This window comes from Podarcis muralis, chromosome 17 (genome assembly GCF_964188315.1).
Source record: "Podarcis muralis chromosome 17, rPodMur119.hap1.1, whole genome shotgun sequence".
NCBI classification, from domain to species: domain Eukaryota; kingdom Metazoa; phylum Chordata; class Lepidosauria; order Squamata; family Lacertidae; genus Podarcis; species Podarcis muralis.
Window position 1 is genome coordinate 35821823 of NC_135671.1, and position 24862 is coordinate 35846684.

General features: G+C 45.9%; 2 protein-coding genes across 2 annotated transcripts; both read right to left on the minus strand.

The window, feature by feature from the left end:
• Positions 1–230: 230 nt before the first annotated feature.
• LOC114588100 (olfactory receptor 1L4-like) lies at positions 231–1326 on the minus strand. Its single transcript, XM_028713029.2, has one exon. The coding sequence runs from the start codon at positions 1166–1168 to the stop codon at positions 362–364; it is 807 nt and encodes a 268-aa protein (XP_028568862.2). The 5' UTR covers positions 1169–1326; the 3' UTR covers positions 231–361.
• A 7988-nt stretch (positions 1327–9314) lies between these two features.
• Positions 9315–18051, minus strand: LOC114588101 (uncharacterized). The gene is made up of 4 exons (XM_077921664.1): positions 18045–18051; positions 13692–13768; positions 13112–13307; positions 9315–11438 (listed from the first exon to the last, which is right to left on the minus strand). Exons 1-4 carry the CDS (start codon positions 18049–18051, stop codon positions 9541–9543), a joined length of 2178 nt encoding a protein of 725 aa, XP_077777790.1. The 3' UTR covers positions 9315–9540.
• Between the last annotated feature and the right edge of the window lie 6811 nt (positions 18052–24862).

The window sequence follows — 24862 nt, forward strand, 5'->3', positions numbered from 1 at the left end:
AAAGATTGACTTCTACCGTTTTTTCTTCTTATTTCTGAAATCACATGTCATGGTCTAAATCTGAATGCACTTTTAACTTCTGATGGACTCAGAAAAAGTCACATTCCTGCAGGTGTTCTAAAGGAAGGGATAGATGTCTCTTGGGCTTCTGAAATTAAATTTGCTTGGACTGCCGTGCTAAAACTATTGATAATTAACATCTTTTGCGTTGAGTTTTAAAGAAATCTGGGGATTTCAAAGCTCATCTTCCACCTTTAATCCCTAGATACTTCCTCAGAGACTGCTGAATCTCAGAATTCCTCAGGCTGTAAATGAAGGGGTTCAGCATGGGAGTCACAACTGTGTAGGCCACAGACATCACTCAGACCTTGGAGCCAGAATAGGTGGAGGACGGGCGGACATACACAGCTATAACAGTTCCAAAGAACAAAACGACTGTGGTGAGGTGAGCGCTGCAGGTGGAAAAGGCTTTTCTCTTCCCAGCAGCTGATGGGATCTTGAGAACCTTGGAGAAAATGAGGATGTAGGACAGAAGGGTGACCATGAAAGGTCCCACCATGGTCACAGTGCCCTCAGTGAGGGTCGTCATCTGGATTGCTGAGGTGTCTGAGCAGGAGAGCTTGATCAAGGGATGGAGGTCACAGAAGAAATGGGGGATCTCCCCGGAGGCACAGAAGGAAAGGAAGGACATCATCAGGGTGTAGAGCAACGAGTGGAGAAAGCCTAGGACCCAACAGCCTGTAGCCAACAAGAGGCAGTGTTTTGCGTTCATCAGCGCAGCATAGCGAAGTGGGTGGCAAATGGCCACAAAGCGATCATAAGCCATGGAGGCCAGGAGAAAACTTTCAGTGTTTCCAAACCCCAGGAAGAAAAACATCTGTGTCAGGCACCCTCGATAGGAGATGTGCTTGGTATGAGTCAATAGGTTCTGCAGCATCTTAGGGACAGTGGTGGAGGAAAATCCCATATCGGCTAATGAGAGATGACTGAGGAAGAAATACATGGGGGAGCAAGAGAGCCGGACATCGCGGTAGATGAGCAGGACAATCACTGAGTTGCCCAGTAGAGTCAGCAGGTACATGAAGAGGAAGCCAGGGATGAGGAGACACTCGTATCCTGACTGGTTTGAGACAAGACCCTGCAGGATGAATCCATCGGGATACGTCATGTTGCCCTGAGGCTGAGAAAGAGTGGGGGGGAAAGAACTGACGGCATGTTCCCCTTGTACACTTGATAGTAACAAGAATACAAGAGGACACTCCACAGAAGGAATGACAAAGCAAACACATTTCCTTTCCCCATGCTTCCAATGCCAGCAGTGGTGAGGAGGCAGGTGAGTTCCCCTGGTGTGTTTGCATCTCCCAACTGCAAAAGCCTGGGAACAAGAAATGTAAAATCATTTGTGTTTTCCTCTCTCAATTTTTCTGGGGATCGCACCTAAATCCGGAGGTTATCACTTGGCTCTCCTAGTCCCAATTGTGGAAAAGGTATATATTTATCAAATGGCACACTTGTAGGTCACACCAAAGATGGTAGTGTGCATGGGAGATCACACTCGGTATGTGCACACTAGCAGGAAATGTGGTGATGGGGCCCTTCAGTGATTGTGGGGCCCAGAATCATTGATACTAGGGCCCTTCTATAGATTCTGGGGGCCAGAAAATGTCCAGCCTTGCCCACTGCTGGTGCCGGTCACTTCTGAAGTTGTGTTGGGGGGAAACTGGTAGAAAACAGGTGGGGACAGGATGGCTAATAAACAGGTATGATGGGGTTTGTAGTGTAACAGCATCTGGAGAACCACAGGCTAGCCACACACCCCCTGCTTTATAGCAAAGTGGGTTTGGGGGGTTACTTTTTACCACAAATGGACCACACAGGTAAGGCAAGCAGAGGCTTTCCCACCCCCCATTTTCTCTCACCGTGCACTCCAATGCATGCAGCACTTTTTGACCCCATCCTGCATCAATTTCTGGGAGGGTTGGGACTTGGGAGTCTGCAGCAAAGGAATGTATGGGGGTGGGGGAGATCCTAAGCAACCCTGTTGAGGCCAAGCGTCAGCCTCCTTCCTATTTTAGACGTGAATGGGGAGTGGGAATATGAGAATAGCAAGAATGGCTTCCGCCATCTGTCTCAGGTAAACGATTCAGAGCTTTCCCATATTCCAACAGAATATTAAAATACAATAGTCTGTTAAGCATTAAAAGCTTCCCTAAACAGGGCTGCAGGGACACGGGTGGTGCTGTGGGTAAAAGCCTCAGCGCCTAGGGCTTGCCGATCGGAAGGTCGGCGGTTCGAATCCCCGCGGTGGGGTGCGCTCCCGTTGCTCGGTCCCAGCGCCTGCCAACCTAGCAGTTCGAAAGCACCTCTGGGTGCAAGTAGATAAATAGGGACCGCTTACTAGCGGGAAGGTAAACGGCGTTTCCGTGTGCGGCTCTGGCTCGCCAGAGCAGCGATGTCACGCTGGCCACGTGACCCGGAAGTGTCTCCAGACAGCGCTGGCCCCCGGCCTCTTGAGTGAGATGGGCGCACTACCCCAGAGTCTGGCAAGACTGGCCCGTACGGGCAGGGGTACCTTTACCTTTAAACAGGGCTGCCTTCAGATGTCTTCTAAAAGTCTGGTAGTTGTTGTTCTCCTCTGGTAGGAGGGCGTTCCACAGGGCGGGTGCCACTACTGAGAAGGACCTCTGCCTGGTTCCCTGTAACTTGGCTTCTCGCAGCGGGGGAACCACCAGAAGGCCCTCGGCGCTGGACCTCAGTGTCCGGGCAGAACAATGGGGGTAGAGACGCTCCTTCAGGTATACTGGACCTGAGTAATAATATTTTACACCAGCAGTTCTATGGAGTTGTTTCTTTAGTAGCCAGCCAATTTAATGATTGCTCTGTATTGCTTTTAATGGCTTTTTAAAAGATTCCACATTGCGGAGGACTCCCCTCAGCATAGATTATAGATTCCCTCTCATAGATCATTCTATGAGAGGAAGGTATATAAATATTTTAAGCAGACAAACAATTTTTCAGTTGAAGTTAAAGTGTTACAAAAATCAGAATTATTAATAATTTATGTTTATGAGAATTAATTAATCATGCTTGATTTGCTTTTGTACTAATTGCTTGCTTCTAAGTATATTTTTTCTAAAGCACAGGACAGTCAGAGAGGGAATGAAATGCAGGCTATGTGTAAGCAGATAATACCAAGAACAGAGCTGGCAGAACCAGCTAGCAGAACAAGGGTTTGCAACAAATTTGGCTGGCAGAGAGGAATTGGCAGTGCAGTGCAGGATAGATAACATGGCAAATACTCCTTTGTTTAACACTGTTTCTCTGGAATGCATTTTTTATATATAAACTCTGATTTCTTTCTGTACCACGCAGACCCTTTTTCTGACCTGAGAAGTCAGCGGTCTGTCCCTTCTTTAGGTAAAGGTAAAGGGACCCCTGACCATTAGGTCCAGTCGTGGTCGACTCTGGGGTTGCGGCGCTCATCTCGCTTTATTGACCGAGGGAGCTGGCGTACAGCTTCTGGGTCATGTGGCCAGCATGACTAAGCCACTTCTGGCAAACCAGAGCAGTGCACGGAAATGCCGTTTACCTTCCCGCTGGAGCGGTACCTATTTATCTACTTGCACTTTGACATGCTTTCAAACTGCTAGGTTGGCAGGAGCAGGGACCGAGCAACGGGAGCTCACCCCATCGCTGGGATTCGAACCGCCAAACTTCTGATTGGCAAGTCCTAGGCTCTGTGGTTTAACCCACAGCGACACCCACGTCCCTTCTTTATTCAGCTGAATAAACCTGAGTTCTGCCTCTAAGAAGTCTGATTCCCTTTCCTTGAGTGGAAAATCTGGAACACCTATCCAAGGGAAGAACAGCATAGATTTCTGCAACAAAGGATTTATAGTGTGATCCTAATCTCCCAAATATACCAGCTGGGAGAGTTTAGAGTGTGGGGTGAAATCTCCCTTGATCCGGGCCACCTTCACTTGCAGAGGAGATCTGCTGGTGGATGCAACCCCTGACATAGCTGCCTCCTTAGGTTTGTTCTGCAATGAAACATTTTGGGGAGGTTAAGATAATGGGACTCACCAGGGCAGGAGACGTTGACATGGTCAAACAAGTAGTTCCATCACATCCTGATGTTGTGATCTGTGCAAAGAACAGAGATTTTGGAGAGAAAAAACTAGGTTGAGGCAAACCGTTGACAGTGGCAAGAAATGAGGATTCCTTTGCTGGCTGTAATTATTGATGCTTTAATTTATAGTGAATTGCCCTGAGACCCCTGGGTATAGGGTGGTATATAAATTCAATAATAATAATAATGGAAACCTGTTAACTTTTAAAAACTAACCATTTCAGAGGTTTCATAAGTGAGGAGTGGGGGATTCCTATAATAATGATATTGCCAACTGATAGAGGAAGCACCTCAAAGTTAATATATTCAATGTCTATTGCAAGAAGTGATCATTTCGTGGCAAGATCACCCAGTTGGTTTCCCTGTTCTAATGAATCAGTGGCTGCAGCATGTCTTTCTCCTCCTTAGTTCTCTGGTCAGCAGACTCTTTTTACCCTCTCGAGTCCCAGGTGGATTAGAACATGACCAGAGCCCTGCTGGATCAAGCCAAAGCTCTTTCGAGTCCAGCATCCTGTTCTTAAAACATCCCATCAGATGGCTGGGGCAAGACAACAAAGAGCAGGCTCTGAATGTAACTGCACTCTCCCCACCAGTAATCTCCGGCAACTGGTATCCAGAGATAACATGACTGGTATTCTGAGCCAGACCATTAATCCATCTGGTTCAGTATTGTCTACACTGACTGGGTGCAGCTTTCCAGGCTTCCAAACAGGGAATTTCCCCAGTCTTACTTGGAGATGCTGGGGACTGAACCTGGGATCTTCTGCATGCAAAGGAGATGTTCCACCACTGAGCTATTGCCCTTCCCTTAATTGTGTCAACCTGTCGCTATTTCAATAGAGTGGGAGGTTTTCTCCAGAGGCAGCAGCAGGTGCCAGCTGGGTGCATGTGAGGCTTGTTAATCAAACCACTTCTCCCCTCTAGAGAGCTGTACTTTCTTAGCTAAACTCAAGAGAGGGCCCAGACATAGCTGTCAACTTACCGATTTGAAAATAAGGGACCAGCAGCCAAAATAAGGGGTTTTGCTTATACAGAAATCCGGCAATGATGGAGCCATGCTGCTTTTGCTGCCACTGACTGTGTTTTGCAGGGGGTTGGACTAGATGATCCTAAGGGTCTACAACTCTGACCAAAGAAGAGTGGCACACAAAACTGATGAACGACGTCGAGATGGCAAAGCTTACAGGCAGAATTAGAAACCAGGAAGAGGACCTTTTTAATAAAGAATGGGGAAAGTTTATAATTTATTTGAAAAGCTATTGTAAAGAGTTTCATACACTGGTAGGATTGACAGAAAACTTGTAGTAAAAATTTGAACAATGGATGGACAAATGATTTATAAAAATAGAGTTATGAAAGGGATGCAGAGGGGGAAATCACTACATTAAGATGCTGCACAGGTTGGAGGGTATGCTAAGCAGCACGTTGGGGCTGCCGTCGTCCTGGCGCGAGGAGTTCCATCGGCCCTTCCCCGCCTGAGAGAGAGGGAGGGAGGGAGACTTGCCCATGCTGCCCGTGAGCCCGGCATGAGGCGGCTTCGGTGCTGCGGCGGCCGCTGAAGTGCCGCCCTTCTGCGTCCCTCCCCATCCCCTCCTCTTCCTCCTTCCTCAGGCTGCCTCCTCAGCCACCGCCGCCACTTCCGGCTTCCCCTGGCACTGTGGCGGAATTCTCGCAAGAGAGGGGCTGTCTGCCCACCCGCCGCCACCTGTCTCCTCACAACGTGCCCCTGAGGGGGGAGAGACGGAGACGCGGCAGCCAGTGCGTGCTCTCTCTCATGCGCTCTCTCTCGCGGTGTAGCCTCCCGAGCTGGGCGAGCATGAAACCTGGGAAATTTAAGAGACATCATCAATCCAGGACAGCAGTGGGAAACTGTGCTGGGATATGGGAGTTTCCCACCAAATAAGGGGCGGTTGACAGCTACGGGCCCAGATCAGAAGGTTTGTAATCACCAGTGATGCAATTTTGCACGCCCTGGTGGTGGGATACAAAGATGCTTTGCATGGAACCTCCTCTCTCAGGGCGGCCTCTGAGCTATTGCTGAAGGCACCCCCCCCCCACACAATTTATTTAACTGCTCTTAATTTGAACAATCCTATCTTCATTGTTGGGACGTGGGTGGCGCTGTGGGTAAAAGCCTCAGCGCCTAGGGCTTGCCGATCGAAAGGTCGGCGGTTCGAATCCCCGCGGCGGGGTGCGCTCCCGTTGTTCGGTCCCAGCGCCTGCCAACCTAGCAGTTCGAAAGCATGCCAAAGTGCAAGTAGATAAATAGGGACCGCTTACCAGCGGGAAGGTAAACGGCGTTCCGTGTGCTGCGCTGGCTCGCCAGAGCAGCGATGTCACGCTGGCCACGTGACCCGGAAGTGTCTGCGGACAGCGCTGGCTCCCGGCCTATAGAGTGAGATGAGCGCACAACCCTAGAGTCTGGCAAGACTGGCCCGTACGGGCAGGAGTACCTTTACCTTTACCTTTTTATCTTCATTGTTGCCTTTCCTAGCCTATTCACATGCAACAAGTGCTCAAGGTTGCTGGCTTATGGGAATTTCCTGGAACATTAACGCCAGCTTTTCCTTTACTTACCATAGTTCCAAGGTGAAATTTTTAAAACCACGTTATTCAGTCCTCCCACATTGATTGACATATAGTCTGATTCAGCTCGAGTTGTAAGATCCTGTGGTTTTTAGTTGCTAGTGTTGAACGAGAAGCTGGGAGAGCAGACAATAGAACACACATGGCCAAAAAACAGTCAAACACAGTTACAGCTTTAAGCCAACACAAGGGCAGTAACAGCTTGTTCCTTTCAAGCAGGTTTTCAAGCCACCTGGATCTCTTCAGGCATTGCTCCTCTTCCTTGTTGGGCACTCCCAGTCACTGTTCTGTATCCAAGATGCTGACCCCATCCTTGGCACGCCCAAGACGAGCTTCCAACACATTTAAGCCTAGATGTAAGCCAGGGAATTCTAATCTAGGAATTAGAATGGAGCTCAGGCTTACAGCCTTACCCCCACCCCAAATTCATAACAATATATTTATTCTGAGACCATCCGGTTAATGTGAGTATTCCATAATGTTACCTGATCCAACAGGGGTCATAAGAAGTGTTTGTTGATGTTAATATGTTATAAATGACCACTGTGCTATGTCAAATTTGTATTTCTTCTTCTTCTTCTTCTTCTTCTTCTTCTTCTTCTTCTTCTTCTTCTTCTTCTTCTTCCTCCTCCTCCTCCTCCTCCTCCTCCTCCTCCTCCTCCTCCTCCTCCTCCTCCTTCTTCTTCTCCAAGACCCCTAACCACTCAGTTGTGATATGTTCTGAAAGTGCTACATACTGTATTCTAACACACCAAACCTTCACGATCAATCCTTTAGATCAGGGGTGGGCAATCTAAGGCCCAGGGGCTGGATGCGGCCCAATCACCTTCTCAATCCGGACCGTGGACGATCCGGGAATCAGCGTGTTTTTACATGAGTAGAATGTGTCCTTTTATTTAAAATGCATCTCTGGGTTATTCGTGGGGCATAGGAATTCGTTCATCTCCCCCCCCCCAATATAGTGCAGCCCACCACAAAGTCTGAGGGACAGTGGATCAGACCCCTGCTGAAAAAGTTTGCTGACCCCTGGAATAGAGCCTTACTGCGAAGACTGTGTTGTTGGTCAGCATGCACTGATCTACACACATAAAACAAATTCACTCACAAATTCACTCATGCCATCGGAATAGAGCATGGGTAGGCAAACTAAGGCCTGGGGGCTGGATCCGGCCCAATCGCCTTCTAAATCCAGCCCACGGACGGTCCGGGAATCAGCGTGTTTTTCCATGAGTAGAATGTGTGCTTTTATTTAAAATGCATCTCTGGGTTATTTGTGGGGCAAAGGAATTCGTTCCTTCCTCCCCCCCCCAAAAAAAATATAGTCCTGCCCACCACTTGGTCGGCGGGACGGTGGACCGGCCCACAGCTGAAAAAGGTTGCTGACCCCTGCTTTAGATAGAACACCTTTTAAAACCATGTCTGAAGCACAGTGTATTTGAAGTGCATGCTCTCCTTTCTTTTTGAAACGCAAACGTACTAGCCAATGTATTTATTTATTTTTAGGGTTAAAGGATTTGTGCCTTTGGCATGCATGTCTACTGCAGATGACCATCTAATTGTTTATAGCACTAGTGAGTCATATGAATGAACCAGCAAGTTGGTCAAAAACAGAATAAACTGAAGTGGTCTGAAATATAACACCCACCCACAAATTTTGCTCCTGGTGGCTTTTGTAGAGCTCTGTATGTACCCCTTTTATGATTTCTATTTATTTAAACATTGCCGCCCACACAGACACCACCGGGGGAGATTCTGCTTCCATGGGCTGTGATTTGAATGAAGAAGAAGAAGAAGAAGAGGAGGAGGAGGAGGAGGAGGAGGAGGAGTTTGGATTTGATATCCCATTTTTGTCACTACCCCAAGGAGTCTCAAAGCGGCTAACAATCTCCTTTCCCTTCCTCCCCCACAACAAACACTCTGTGAGGTGAGTGAGGCTGAGAGATTTCAGAGAAGTGTAACTGGCCCAAGGTCACCCAGCAGCTGCATGTGGAGGAGCAGGGAAGCGAACCCGGTTCACCAGATTACGAGTCTATCGCTCTTAACCACTACACCACACTGGCTGTCATGAACAGATAGATCCTGGGGATAGAAAAGATAGATTCTAGAATGAAGAGATAGATCCTGGGGAGATCCTTTAGAAGACTCACATAGAAACAGTCACTGTGCTCCGAAGCCCAAATTGAGTATTTATGAAGTGGACAAAGGGCTACTCTGATTTTCTCTCTCTTGCTTTTAACACTGGAAAGCTCCCTGGACATTGACTTCAAAGGGTGGGATCTTTGCTACTCAGGATGAATGCTTTTTAAAAAATGAGAACAGATTTATTTAGTATGTAGAGCAGACTAACACTGATGAACACCCTTGATACCTCCATATTCATCCCAATTTCTTCCCTTTCCTGATTTGATAGCTATGTAGCTTATTCTTTATATATGTCTGTTCATTATAAATGACCCAGCTGCTAGATGAGCACCTTTTTTACTTGATTTCCAATATTGCCTTATTCTTTATATATTTCTACTTTTATTTTCATATATAAATTCATTGCTAGATAAACAAAATATAATTACATTTTTCAAGTTAAAGCAGCTGGCAAGTTCCACTGTAAACATTTTTATGTTTAAATAGAGTAACTTAATTTAATCTAATTAAATTAAATTAGAGCAATACAAACTATAGTAAACTCACACTGCGGAAGCAACGAGGTTGCTCTAGAATAACCTTACACTTATTCCTAAAAAACATATGTTGGGGCAAAAAGTAAACACTACTTTCATCAATAGTCTCTGACTTTCCTTATTCAATGGAGGGAACCTCTGGACCCCTCAGTGCCGCCATGGATACCCATATCGATTTGAAATGTTCATTTCTTTCTCCCGCTCCACAAAATATTTCACTCTCCCTATGGAAGTCCATTGTGATGCCTCCTCCCTCTCCCTCTGAGCTTGCCGTTTCATTGCCTCTCGGATGGGCCGCTGTTCTTCGGTTATCGGCAAGGACTCCTCGAGGTCGTCTGGAGGTGTCCTCCAGGGAATAAAAGTATCCCCTCGGTATGGCGGAGAGGCTGGTGGTTGCAAGGGCTGAGCTCTTGTTACAGAGGGTCGGATGTTGCTTGGGAACCTGGAGCTTTGGCGTGGCACAGCTGGTGGGTGAGGCCGGGTGGGCAGCCTCCCAGCATTGGTGGGATGTGGTCTTAACCAGCTGGTGTGGGAAAGCTGTGACGTGGGTGGCCATCCTTCATATGTAGCTGGTGGCTTTGGCAGTGGTTTTGGCAATGGATGTTCACAATGAGTGGGCAATCTCTGGGAGGAAGAAGAAGAAGAAGATTGCTGCCTAGGAACGGAGAAGGGTGCCAGCCTCCGCGCCAAGTGGGGGGCTGGCCTTGGCAGGGAGGGGGGCTGGGTAGGGGGCACTGGCTTATGCAGGGACTTCAGGAGAGGTACCTCCTGTGGAGCCTGTGAGTTCCCAGAACTACTGCTGGTGGCAGTTAGTGGAGGGAGATTTCTGGCCACCGTGGATGTATTCTTCTTCTTCCCAAGGGGATGGAAGACTTGCACAGACTCCATCATGTGCCAAGCCAGATTGGTCCTTGGGATTGGCACCAAGGGGCGCTCTTCCAATTTGATCTTTTTCCCTTTAATGCCTGGTGTGCTCCCTTTTACTGTGGCCTTCTCTTTGGTTTCAGGTCCCATCTCATTTTTCTCCAATCCTGTCTGGCAGTGTTTGGAGTTTCCTCTATCCAGATTGTCCTCTTCGTTTTTTAAACTTCCCTCCTCTTGAAATGGAAGCTTTCTCTTTTCCTTACATTTTTTCTCCTGACTAGGATGACTTTCCTTAGAGCCCGTTATGCTTGTTCCCTCTATGCTCAGAATACACTTGGGAAACTTGGGTGAAACTTCTGCCTTTGTCGAAATGCCTTTCCTTTTCCCCTTAATCTCTGATAATGCCTTTGGCTTCATGGACTTTTCATGGGTGGGCTGGCATTTTTTAGAGCCCTCTGGGATAGGTTCCAGAGTGATTCTGGGGAGCTTGATTAACGTCTGGGACTCAGCAACACCCCACTTTCTTCTCCCTGTCATGCTGATGGGTTTGCCTTCAGTTTTCCCGTTCCCCTCGTGTTTGCCTTTGCTTTGGGTGGAGTCACATTTTGACTTCTGGGTTTTCTTCAAGGATTTGGGTCTCAGAGGATCTGGTGGAAATGGAAACCCAATATCTTTTAAGATGTAAACTGGGCGCTGGATCAGTGGATTACCCGAGGGCTTATTCAGTTTTGTATCCTGCTCATCTGTTGGAGGAAGTGATGCCTGTCCCTGTGTTGCTGAGCCCTTTCTGAGTATGGCCATCTCTGTGCCCTTGATGTTTAGATCTTTCACAAAGGAATGCGGGTGCAGGGCTTTTGGCACCTCTTTGCATGGCTCAGGGGCATCCGGGATTGACTTTGCCTCTACTCTGAAAGACCTTGTGGACACTGGTGCTGATGACTGGTGGCTCCCCAGGGCTTCCTCTGGAAGGCAGGCCTCCGCCAGCATTCCTTCACTGCCTTTGGTTGTCTCACTGGAAGCAAGAGGTGGAAAGAGGCCTTCTGGAATAAGCGGCTCCAGTGAAGCAATCAGGGTCTCTATCTCGGGATACTTGGAGAGGAGGTCCTCTGGCAGCTGGAACTCGTCTCGGAGGAGACTTTCTTCATCGGCTGGTTGGGGAGGTGGTGGCGGATGTTCCACCACTGAAAGAAAACAAATGAAAAGCACAGCACTGAGTGTCTGAAGACAAAGAATCTACTCCGGTTGGCTGAGACAAACTTGAGGAAGTCCAAGACTCCCATGACTATCTGTTAGAGCTTCTCCATATTAAATAAAGTTAAAAAGTGGCATATGGTTCTGGCTCCATGTTTATCATGTGTAGATTCTTAGCTGACCTATCAGAAGTGCTAGATTAGGCCATGACATCTAGCCCGGAAGGCACACTTGGAAAGCACATGGTCTCAGTCACCCACTTACCATTCAGCGCAGCATTGTTGGCCTGGGTTCCTTCCAGTTTTTCTTGTGCTATAGATGCACCTAGGACATCTGTCACTTGGGCACTGACTGCTCCTGTCCCCTGAAGTCCATGTGGGACTTGTACCACTGAAAGAAATTAATCAGGAGGGATCAGTGATTCTACAGCCAAGGAAGACCATTAATTAATTAATTCAGTTACTCTTTCTTCCGTCCAGAGGAAGGTAAGTGAAGGCCTTGTTCTCTGTCCTAGGGAGGCTCAGCAGCCATAGACTTTCCAACTAGATAATGCACAAAACTGTCTAAAGGTGGGCAGGCTGGCTGCCTGAAGGTGGGATCAGGGGCTAAAGTGGCCTAGTTGCACTACTGGGCTCAGTGTGTTGTCAGTGATATAAACTGGGGTCCATTTTTATATACCTCAGTGTTCAGTGATGAGGTGACAGCGGGGAAACTGAATAGTATAAGGTACCCTGAATCCAACATTGTCCCAGAGGATTATGGGTGGTAGTATATGGTGTGTGGTATGCTCACATGACATGCTGTTTTGGATTAAGAACATAAGCCTATGAGAAGAGCCCTGGCTAAAGGCCCATCGCGTCCAACATCCTGTTCTCAGATGATACAAGGAGGACCTGCGTAATACAGTGCTTTCCCCACTTGTGATTCTCAGCAACTGAGAATAGGGAAGGTAGAATATGGCTGTTGTGGCCAGTAGCCATGAATAACTTCAGCTATGAAATTGGATTGTTTTTCTAAACAAACTTGTTTCTCCACTGCGATGAGAGGTTGTCCCTTGCTATCATAATCTTGCCAGAATTGTGCACTGTACAGTATTCCAAATGTGGTTCCACCGTAGATCAGCTTTTGGATATTGTAACTTACTCTGTTCCATAAGAATATACCCAACGCTCACCCACATTGCGGATGCAGGTGGTGCCGTGGGTTAAACCACAGAACCTAGGGCTTGTCGATCAGACGGTTGGCGGTTCGAATCCCAGCGACGGGGTGAGCTCCCATTGCTCAGTCCCAGCTCCTCCCTACCTAGCAGTTCGAAAGCACGTCAAAGTGCAAGTAGATAAATAGGTACCACTCTGGTGGGAAGGTAAACGGCATTTCCGTGCGCTGCTCTGGTTTGCCAGAAGTAGCTTAGTCATGCTGGCCACATGACCCGGAAGCTGTATGCCAGCTCCCTTGGCCAATAAAGCAAGATGAGTGCAGCAACCCCAGCAATCCGTGACTGGACCTAATGGTCAGGGTCCCTTTACCACTCACATTGCAGGGCCATGTGGAAATGGTACTAGGAAATGGTACCTACTGAGGCTAGGTTAATTGCCTGATGGGTTAGAGGGTCCCAGACACCCATTAGAAAGCAAATGATTCATTTACAAAGATGAGCACAAACCTTGTGAGGCTGGAAAGTACCCAGTGGCTGGGGCAGGTTCCAGGGTGGACTGAGGTTCCACCTGCTGGAGGACCAGGAGCATTTCATTGTTCGCAGCTGGTGGCATAGGGACAGCGCTACCAATCCGGACGATCGGGTTCCTCTGCTCCAGTGGGATGGGAGCTAATGTTCCATGGTGGTAGAGGCCCACCCCGTCCTGGAAGGTGGTTGGACGAATGGGTCCAAGACCAGGAGGCTGCACCTGAACCAGCTGGAGGTGAGGTTGTCTATATAATTGATTCACAGGTCTGGCTGTTGCAAAGTCCCTGTGCTGTGTTTGCAATGGTGCATACAGAGGCACTGAGAGATGTCCAGTTGTGCCCCACCCATGGAAAGAAGGACGGAGAGCTACTGGGGTGAACAGCTGCTGCTGATCATTCGGTACACCCTGTAAGAGAGGTATTTCACCATGAAGGTATCCCTGGGTGGTGGTGCTGCCTTGGTTTGGTTGGAAGGGCAGAGCTGATCCTTGAGCCTGCAGCCAACCGCAGTTCTCACATGGTGCTGATGAGTGGGAGATGCTGTGCTGACATTCTCCCACCGTGGAGCTGGTAGTCACGGGGGTGCTCTGAGGCTGGCTGTTGCCCCCTTCGGTCCGCCTGCTGTTCGGAGCCTGATCTGCAATGCAAACAAAGTGAGCAGGAGTGTAAAGATCCCTGCAGTTTTTGATCAGCCTTCCCAAGAATGAGCCCTTCCTTAGCAAAGTGGTTTTCTTACTGTCAGGTCAGCCTCTTTACCACTTCTAATTGTTAGGTATTTTAGAGACCCCTTTCTCCAGTTCCCTCTCTACTCTTCAGTTACTGCTATCCATCCCTCCTGCCTTTGGGCCTTAACCCCTCATGAATGTATGCTGTTCTCAGCAATGCCCACCTTGTTTGACTTTTCCCCAACTCCCTTTGCTGGAGGTTCTAAACTACTGGATCTTTGAAAAGGGTTGTGTAAAATGCTGATGAATGGCCTTCTTTTGCTGCCTTGAGGTCTTCCTGCTATTCTATTATCCCCTAGTATCTGGTTGCTTATGATCCCATTGGGGAGGAATCTTTTCCCCATCCTATCTCCCTCCCTCTCTCTTCCATGGAGAAATAGCGCCACCCTGCTGATGTTGCCATAACACATTCTGTCTTTCATGATGCTCTGCTATGTCCCCCCCTCCCCCGGGTAAACATGAGGGTGAATTTTTCCCCAGTGCTCCTCACCCATGCTCAGTGTCAATTCTAGTCAGTATCCCTTAGGGTGAACCTATGGATCTGTGATCATATGAACCTGTTTACTGCTGTCACCACAGTAACCAGCAAGATTCTAACTGGCCAGAGAATGTTATGATGCAAAAGGCAGTGCAGAGTCATGGGCAGTTGGCCTGAACTGAAGGTGCCAGGAAAACAACGATGTCTGTTAGCGGAACTGAAGAGTAACTGAAGTTATGGCCAGTTTGAGTCATAACAAGCCCTACCACACTCTCCTCCCATTGAGGGCATCCCCCCAGTGTGACCGAGTTAATCTGGATACCTAGTGAAGTGACAGGCACCCGCTACCATAAATCTAACACCTTTTAAAGCCACCTGTTTATATAACTTGGCGAGATAAGGGTCACAACAGCAACAAAGAGCATCATTCATCTAAGGACGCCACTCCTCTCAAAGAACAATTGCTGTTTCTGGCTCTCAGATGAGAGCAGAATCAAACCAAACTTCATTTGGCTCTGGATCAGTGGATAATTTATGGATATGTACTTATTGATCTATAAAAACCCGTAAAAGAAATGGAGTGGCCCTCATAGTCAACAAAAGAGTGGTGAAAGGTGTACTGGGATGCAATCTCAAAAATGATAGAATGATCTCGATATGAATCCAAGGCAGACCTTTTAACATCACAGTAATCCAAATTTATGCACCTACTGGTGCTGAAGAAACTGAAATTGACCAATTCTATGAAGACTTACAACACCTTATAGAAGTGACACCAAAGAAGGATGTTCTTCTCATTATAGGGGATTGGAATGCTATAGTAGGGAATCAAGAGATAAAAGGAACAACTGGCAAGTTTGGCCTTGGAGATCAAAACAAAGCAGGGCAAAGGCTAATAGAGTTCTGTCAAGAGAACAACTGGTCATCAGAAACATGCTTTTCCAACAACACAAGTGACGACTCTACACATGGACATCACCAGATGGGCAGCATCGAAATCAGATTGGTTATATTCTCTGCAGCCAAAGATGGAGAAGCTCTATACAGTCAGCAAAAACAAGACCTGGAGCTGACTGTGGCTCAGATCATCAGCTTCTTATAGCAAATTTCAAGCTTAAATTGAAGAAAGTAGGAAAATCCACTGGGCCGGTAAGATACAATCTAAATCAAACCCCTTATGAATACACAGTGGAAGTGAGGAACAGGTTTAAGGATTTAGATTTGGTGGACAGAGTGCCTGAAGAACTATGGATGGAGGCTCGTAACATTATACAGGAGGCAGCAATGAAAACCATCCCAATGAAAAGGAAATGCAAGAAAGCAAAGTGGCTGTCCAACGAGGCCTTACATATAGCGGGGGAGAGAAGGCAAGCAAAATGTGAGGGAGATAGTGAAAGATACAGGAAATTGAATGCAGATTTCCAAAAAATAGCAAGGAGAGACAAGAAGGCCTTCTTAAACGAGGAATGCAAAGAAATAGAGGAAAACAACAGAATGGGAAGAACCAGAGATCTGTTCAAGAAAATCGGAGAAATGAAAGGAATATTTCGTACAAAGATTACCAAAATAAAGGACAAAAGTGGTAAGGACCAAACAGAAGCAGAAGGCATCAAGAAGAGGTGGCAAGAATACACAGAGGAATTATACTAGAAAGATATGGATGGCTCGTACACCCCAGGTAGTGTGGTCGCTGACCTTGAGCCAGACATCCTGGAGAGTGAAGTCAAATGTGCCTTAGAAAGCACTGCTAATAACAAGGCCAGTGGAAGTGATGCTATTCCAGCTGAACTATTTAAAATTTTTAAAGATGATGCTGTTAAGGTGCTACACTCAATATGCCAGCAAGTTTGGAAAACTCAGCAGTGGCCAGAAGATTGGAGAAGATCAGTCTACATCCCAATCCCAAAGAAGGGCAGTGCCAAAGAATGCTCCAACTACCGCACAATTGCACTCATTTCACACGCTAGCAAGGTTATGCTTAAAATTCTACAAGGAAGGCTCAAGCAGTATGTGGACCAAGAACTCCCAGAAGTGCAAGCTGGATTTAGAAGAGGCAGAGGAACCAGAGACCAAATTGCAAACATGCGCTAGATTATGGAGAAAGCTAGAGAGTTCCAGAAAGACATCTACTTCTGCTTCATTGACTACGCAAAAGCCTTTGACTGTGTCGACCACAGCAAACTATGGCAAGTTCTTAAAGAAATGGGAGTGCCTCATCACCTCATCTGTCTCCTGAGAAATCTCTATGTGGGACAAGAAGCTACAGTTAGAACTGGATATGGAACAACTGATTGGTTCAAAATTGGGAAAGGAGTACGGCAAGGCTGTATATTGTTTCCCTGCTTATTTAACTTATATGCAGAATTCATCATGCAAAAGGCTGGGCTGGATGAATCCCTAGCCAGAATTAAGATTGCCAGAAGAAATATCAATAACCTCAGATATGCAGATGACACAACCTTGATGGCAGAAAGTGAGGAGGAATTAAAGAACCTTTTATTGAGGGTGAAAGAGGAGAGCGCAAAATATGGTCTGAAGCTCAACATCAAAAAAATGAAGATCATGGCCACTGGTCCCATAACTTCCTGGCAAATAGAAGGGGAAGAAATGGAGGCAGTGAGAGATTTTACTTTCTTGGGCTCCATGATCACTGCAGATGGTGACAGCAGCCACGAAATTAAAAGACGCCTGCTTCTTGGGAGAAGGGCAATGACAGGCCTAGACAGCATCTTGAGAAGTAGTGACGTCACCTTGCCAACAAAGGTCCGTATAGTTAAAGCCATGGTTTTCCCAGTAGTGATGTATGGAAGTAAGAGCTGGACCATAAAGAAGGCTGATCGCAGAAGAATTGATGCTTTTGAATTATGGTGCTGGAGGAGACTCTTGAGAGTCCCATGGACTGCAAGAAGAACAAACCTCTCCATTCTTAAGGAAATCAGCCCTGAGTGCTCACTGGAAGGACAGATCTTGAAGCTGAGGCTCCAATACTTTGGCCACCTCATGAGAAGAGAAGATTCCCTGGAAAAGACCCTGATGTTGGGAAAGAGAAGGGGACGACAGAGGATGAGATGGTTGGATAGTGTTCTCGAAGCTACCAGCATGAGTCTGACCAAACTGCAGGAGGCAGCGGAAGACAGAAGTGCCTGGCGTGCTCTAGTCCATGGGGTCACGAAGAGTCGGACACGACTAAACAACAACAACAACAACAACAACACTTATTGATCTACTGCTTTTTCTCCCAATGTTCTGTGTTGTTGCTCCCTGGAAACTCTTGGCTTGTGAGCTGCTTTGGACAAAGTGCAGTGGACCTTATTCTACAAAGTGCAATGTAGGTTGACAGTGGTTCTGAAATAATTCTGTGATTTTGAAGGCGCCTCAGTCTTGATTGGCACATCTCGTGCAAGTTGTATTGAAGACTAAGTCCCATTGAAGAACACTGAATAGGACTTAGTCATGGCTTATCTAAACCCTATATGTGGTACTGGGACTCTGACTACCTGGAGTGGACTGTGGCTGGTAACTTTTGAAAGGAATCCCCCTTTCTACCTATTCTCTTGCTTCCACTTCCACGTATGTTGCCTTCTCTAAGTTGTTGAAAGATCTACACCATTCCCCTGCTATAATCCCTTAACTTCTCAGATGGCTTCTCTGTCTGCTTCATGGGACAATGAAGCAGAACATCTGAACATTTAGATGGCACCATTTCCTACCTGCCATGCCGATAGGAGCGCTCAAATAGCACAAACATAAAACGAACCAATGGAGAGCAGTGCTTGCACTTCTCATGGATCCAGTGTCCGGTAAGAAGTGGGGAACGAAATGGCGATGGTACAAAGCTGTTCATTAGTGTCTCTATGGTAACCCTGCAGAATGTGAGGAAGGGGCTAGGAGAATATTAGAATCAGAATCAGATGATGTCATCATGGAAGGTGGAAGAGCAGCCCAGAGGTGAGAAAAGGGTGATCCGTTCACACTACCTGGTTGACAATTCACAGGCTCCCTTCAAATTTTTTAACATGGCCATCTAAATTTTCCTTGGGGGTGGTATTTTTGAATGGAAGACCAATGTATTCTTATTTTTCCTTATTAAATGCTAGCTCCACATCCTGTTAAGGTCAACGCACCTGTAGCTGTGTCCCATCATGTTAAGTATAATGGTTTAATGGAGATTGAAATGGATAATGCTTGTATATATGTTGCCAAAGGTTTAACTGAGAAATTCCATTGGGCTATATGGAAGCTAAGAAGAGTTATCTGAGAACCGAGATGGGTTGATAATTAACTGTTGATGTTCTCTGCTAGTTCTCACATGGTGAGAGAGGGATTCAAGTGCAAGTGCAGGGATCTCAACTCAAGCATCCATGACAGACGGACATCCAACCTCTGCTTAAAAACCTCCAAGGAAGGAGAGTCCACCACCTTCTGAGATATTTTGCTTCACTGTCAAACAGCTCTTATCATCAGAAAGTTCTTCCTGAAGTTTAGTCGGAATCTGCTTTCCTGTAACTTGACGTCATTGGTTTGGGTCCTAGCCTCCAGAGCAGGAGAAAACAAGCTTCGTCTTCCATGTGGCAGCCTTTTAGATTATTTGAAGATGGCAAGCATATCTCCTCTCAGTCTGCTTTTTTCCAGGCTAAACATACACAATTCCCTCAACCGTTCCTCATAAGTTTGGGCAAGGAACAAGGTGACTAGAATGAGATGTGAGACCGATTGTAATGTCAGTGGAAAATATTAATGTTCACCCCAAGGTGAAAGACAGAAACCTGTAATTCACAGGACATTTTGATGGAAAAGTGACATGACAGGCACTACAATTTATCTTCAACGCCTCCTCTTCCTGTGACATGCCATGACAGGTTATTGTTGTCACTCTTTTTCATGGAGTGGGATTGCTGTAACGATTTTGCAAAAACAATCCCATTATGCTCTTTATTTGGGGCTGCTTCTTCCTCTAGCCTTTGGGAGTGAAAACCTTGTTGCAACAAAATAATAGTCGCTTTGCTTCTTGCCTGGCTGGTTGCAACTTCTGATTGACTGACAAGAAGGACTTGTGGGATCATGGTGAGTCCCTTGAGCCCTAGGGGTGGGCAGTACAGAGTGACCCCCTATTTCTTAAAACACAGGTTATATTGAAAGCCCCCCTAAACCTTAAAAGCCCCCTGAACCCTGGAACAGACCCCACACCTCTCGAAATCAGGACAATCAAAATTCCTCTTCCTAATTCAGCTTTCCCTATCAGCACTTGCCACCGTGGTCAGCATACCAGTGTACTGGAAGAAGCAAAGATCACCAGTGTTGAAGCAATGTTTCTTCAACATCAACTTCGTTGGACTGGTCATGTTGTGTGGATGCCTGATTGTCGTCTTCCAAACCAATATTCCGAACTTAAAAATGGTAAGCGTAATGCTGGTGGTCAACAAAGGAGGTTTAAAGACTCTCTCAAGGCAAATCTAAAAAAAATGTAGTATAAACACCAACAATTGGGAAACACTTGCCTGCAAGCGCTCCAGTTGGAGAACAGCCTTTACCAAAGGTGTCATGGGCTTGGAAGACGCTCGAACTCAGGACACAAAGGAGAAACGTCCTAAGAGGAAGGCACACTTGGCAAATCCACACCGTGATCAACTCCCGCCCGAAAACCAATGTCCCCACTGTGGAAGGACGTGTGGATCCAGAATTGGCCTCCACAGTCACTTATGGACTCATTATTAGAACCATGTTTATGACAATCTTACTTGGCTATGAGTGATCGCCAAAGAAGAAGAAGAAGAAGAAGATGGCAGGGGCTGAGGGGAGTTGCAGTTCAGAGCCCCCAGGGGTCACCAGGTTGAGGGGAGCTGCACCAATTCATTATCAATGCATTTATCCTTGCCCTCCCTTTCCCACCCTGAAAGCTGATGAAGACTGCAATTTGAAGAGGACAGCTCGCTATATTGCCCTCATATTAAGGTTCCTCTTTCTTTTTTATTTGCATTTCCCTGTGTTTTGTTTTTTTATTTCATAAAAGTTATATACCAGAGATCAGTGGCATACTGTGGAGGGGCCAGGGCGGCCATGGCCCCAGATGCAAAATTCTGAGGGGGCAATGATTTACAGATGGTATTTAACTCTGAGTAGGCTTGCTAAAATGTATAAGACTGAATCAGATAAGTCCTGGGGATGCAAAGAGGTGGAGGAAACGTTCATGGTGGAATAATGGGTGGCACGCCAGGGGGATTAGTGGGGATGGGGTTGGGGATAGTTTGCCTATTTGTGTTTTCCATGCTTTGAGCATGGTCTGTGTGTACCTGCTAAGTGTTGTGGGAATTTTTTTGGTTGGTTTGGGAGGAGTGAGAATGCTGTGGTGCAGGTACTTTCAATTCTGTCCCTCTCTAGGTGTACCCATTGTTTTGTCTCATCTTCTAGTATATATGGGATTATATGGTGTATTTGGTTGGCAGTGTAATATGCTTCTATGTTGGGGATTCCCCATCCTCCCTCTGAGGTGGGGAGGTGCAGGTATTTGGGGCTTATTCTTGGTTTTTTATGTGAGAAGATAAAAGAGTGTAGTTTTCTCTGCCAACTGCGGAGTTGGGTTGGGGGGATCCAGATTGGGAGGGTTTGGAATAGGTAGGAGGTTTGGAATAGGTTAGTTTTGGGAGGGTGATCATTTTGATCATGGCTATGTTGAAGCCCAAGTGTTCAAGAAGAGATGGGGACAGCCCAGTTGAGTAGGTTTTTGGGTGTTGTGCTTGGACCATCAAGTGACGGACTCTTCCTGAGCTAGATATTGGGCAGTCCTGTGCCCAGTTTGAAAACATTTACCTTATGCCAGTATTTTAAGGCTGCTCACCAGGCCCTGGTCAGTAGAAGGCATTCCCCAGTTTCCAAGAAAATGTCTGAGTTAGGCATACATCTGGGGATCTGGAGGAGAGCCCTCAGTTATTTAGCCTGGAGATTATCCATCTAAGATGCTAATCTTCCACTCCAGGTATTAGAGGCATATAGTAATTGGGCCGCTGTCATTTTTCTCTTTTTTTTGGAAATGATTTTTATTGGTTTTACAAAATAAATCTCACATTTAACACATTTAGATTTTAAAATCGAACAAGATTCTTCCAAACCTTTGGACTCCTCTCTCCTCTGTGGGTCCTTCATATATCTACGTCAACTGCATATTATAATTCATCCGCATTACAGAGGATACCTCAGGTTATGGTACCTCAGGTTACGGACGCTTCAGGTTACAGACTCCACTAACCCAGAAATAGTACCTCGGGTTAAGAATTTTGTTTCAGGATGAGAATAGAAATCGTGCGGCAGCAGGGCTCCCCATTAGCTAAAGTGGTACCTCAGGTTAAGAACAGTTTCAGGTTAAGAACGGACCTCCAAAACGAATTAAGTTCTTTAAAAAAAAAAAATTATTGGAATTATATTTACAACATAACATAAAGCCCCTCCCAATACACAAATCCACCCTCATGAAATGTCAACATAACATACAGTGCTGATCCAAAACACCCACCCACCTCACTCACACACGAAAACAAAGATCACCACAGCCAATCACAAGCAAACAATCACACCCTAGGCCAACCCCAACCTCTCTCACCACCAAAGGAACACAAGTGAACAACACAAGCACGCTGACACCAAACTCTACATACATTAAACATAATAGAAACACCGCCACCCAATCCCACCCTTATCCATCTTCCCTCTCTCCACCCCCTTTCTCTTCTCTCTCCTTTTTTTTATTTTTATTTTTATTTTCTTCTCCCCCTAATGCCTCAACAAATGAAACGGATTTGTAAAAATGTTACATGGGGAAAAATATATATGAGGCACTACACTTCTGTAAAACAAGAAAATCCTTAATAAAATATTTAAAAAAAAAAACAAAAAAAAAAAAACATAACATACAGTGAGCATAACATACAACAATACAAACAGCCAAATAAAAGACTTCCTTTATCCTGTATCTGGCCTCCTTATTTACTTCTTATAAACTATTTCCTTTATGAATAATTATTAAGATTTTTCTAATTATAAATATCCACAAAGTCTCCTGCAGACATTAATTGAAACAAGTCCCGGTATGTCAGAACGAATTAAGTTTTTAACCTGAGGTACCACTGTATAGTCCTCCAAAGTAACCAAAGTCTTTGTAACATTGCAAGAGTTATTGAAGATCTGCCAAAGAACCCAAGTGAGTACCAGTGGCCAAGCTGCATGCTCCGGCACTGGGGGCGGAGGGCAGGCGGGGACATGGCTGGCACGTGTCTTGGGGGCGTGGCGCCTGGCACGGGGGGGTGCGGCACATGTCCAGGGGTGGCAGCCGCGATGGTACCCCCCTCCCCTATGGTGCCGGGGGCGGTGTGCTCCCCCCGCCCCCATTCTTCCACCAGTGTTCTTTTAAGTACAATCTGTATTTGTGCCATTCCTTATTGAAGTTTTGATCCTCATGATTTCTCATCTTCCCTGTCAGCCTCGCCATCTCTGCATACTCTAGTAGTTTCATCTGCCAGTCGGCTTTTGACGGCGCCTTCTCCTCTTTCCATCGCTGGGCAAACAGCATCCTTGCAGCTGTTGTCGCGTACATGAATAGTCTTCTCAAATCCTTCGGTATGTCTGCACCTAAAATTCCTAACTAAAAGGCTTCTGGTCTTTTAACAAATGTATTTTAAACTTTTTTTTAGTTCATTATATATCATTTTCCATAATTCTTTATTTACAATTCCACCACGTATGATAAAAGGTGTCCTCTTTTTCCTTACATTTCCAGCATACATTTGAGTTAGTTCTATACATTTTTGCTAACTTACTGCGTGTTAAATACCAACGGTACATCATCTTCATATAATTTTCTTTCAGCATGTAACACGCTGTAAATTTTAAGTCTTCTTTCCATAATTTTTCCCATGCTGTCAACTGTATACAGGATTATATCCAAAATCTCTTGCCCATTGAATCATTACAAATTTGACTTCATCTTTAACAAACCATTCCAACAACTATTTATACATTTTCGAAAGAAGTTTCACCTTATTTTGTAACAATACCCTATCAAAACTCCATAATTCAGTAGTGAAACCCTTTCTTTTATCCATTTTAAAAACATCGTTCAGCTGATGGTATTGTAACCAATCTGTTAATGGGTCTCTTGTATGTCATCATTTTCTTTTTCAATTTTAGCTGATTTTCCTCCTCTCTATGCCATTCTTTATATGTTCCCCAGTCTTTTCTCAGATGCAGTTTTTCCACAGAAATTGCTTCTAGTGACAATAACCACCATGGTGTTTTTTGTTCTAACAGATTTTTATATTCATCCCATACCGCATATAGGGACTTCCTTATTACATGGTTCAGGATTCCTGTGTACCTTAACTTTTTCATACCATAAATACTCATTGGGCAGCTGTTTTGGCATTGAATACTTTGATGGCAGGTGGAATATATTGACCTCCTTTAGTAAAGAAGAAGCACAGTAGCTGACAACCTGTGCTTTCTGGAGGACCGCATATCTATGGCTGGGTCCATGTCATTGTGTGATGGAATGTCAGCCCCAGGTATTGGAAGCTTCTAATCTAATTGAGGGCATGCCCATCTTGTGACTATTTGCACTGGGGAAATGTCTTCTCAAAAACCAAGATTTTAGATACCCCAAAGTTAATTTTTAGATCATTCTGAATGTCATAAGACATGAACCTCCTCTAATTGGTAATGTAAACGTGGTCTGGAACATGAGAGAATGGCTGTGTCATTAGCATACAATGGAGTCCTCCTGACCCCAAGTCTGGGCAGGTGGCCAAGTAGGCACCCTCAAGGTCCTTTAAAAATATGCTAAAGAAGGAGGGTGCAAGGATACAGCCCTGTCTGACTCCTCAAGACATATTTCACTCCAAAGCTGTCCCTGGGTACCGCATCTGACTAACAAGGGCCTTGATGAGGCAGAAAAGTATTTTGACAACCAGAACCTGGTCCAACTGTCCCCATAACATGGCTCTGGAGATGAAATCAAAGACTGATTCTAGTTCCATAAAAGCTAAATGCAATTTGCCTTGTAGAGGTTTTGAATATATCTTGGCAAGGTGAAATAGAACTAAACAGTGATCAGAAGTTGAGTACAGTGGCACCCCAGGTTACATACGCTTCAGGTTACATACGCTTCAGGTTACAGACTCCGCTAACCCAGAAATATTGCCTCGGGTTAAGAACTTTGCTTCAGGGTGAGAACAGAAATCGTGCTCCGGCAGCGCAGCAGCAGGAGGAGGCCCCATTAGCTAAAGTAGTGCTTCAGGTTAAGAACAGTTTCAGGTTAAGAACGGACCTCCGGAACGAATTAAGTACGTAACCCATGCTACCACTGTAGTTCTCTCTAAATGCAGCTTGTGCCTCAGTAAGGAAGCTATTCACATTCAGAAAGGCAGGCAGTCTATTGCAGAGGTAGTGGGCATACTTTTCTCCCATTATTGGTAACAAGCTAATGGGTCTATAGCAGGGGTTGGCAAGGTTTACCTCTCCTGGGCCAGGACACTTCCATGGA

What these genes read in the sequence shown, in the direction of transcription:
- LOC114588100 (XM_028713029.2), bottom strand. Translation starts at nt 1,168, where the DNA reads ATGACGTATCCCGATGGATTCATCCTGCAGGGTCTTGTCTCAAACCAG.
- LOC114588101 (XM_077921664.1), bottom strand. An exon ending in CCGTGACTACCAGCTCCACG is followed by an intron (nt 13,308 to 13,691) that starts GTGGGAGAATGT and finishes ACCACCTTCCAG; the next exon opens with GACGGGGTGGGCCTCTACCA. An exon ending in GTACTTTCCAGCCTCACAAG is followed by an intron (nt 11,439 to 13,111) that starts GTTTGTGCTCAT and finishes GTTTTCTTTCAG; the next exon opens with TGGTGGAACATCCGCCACCA.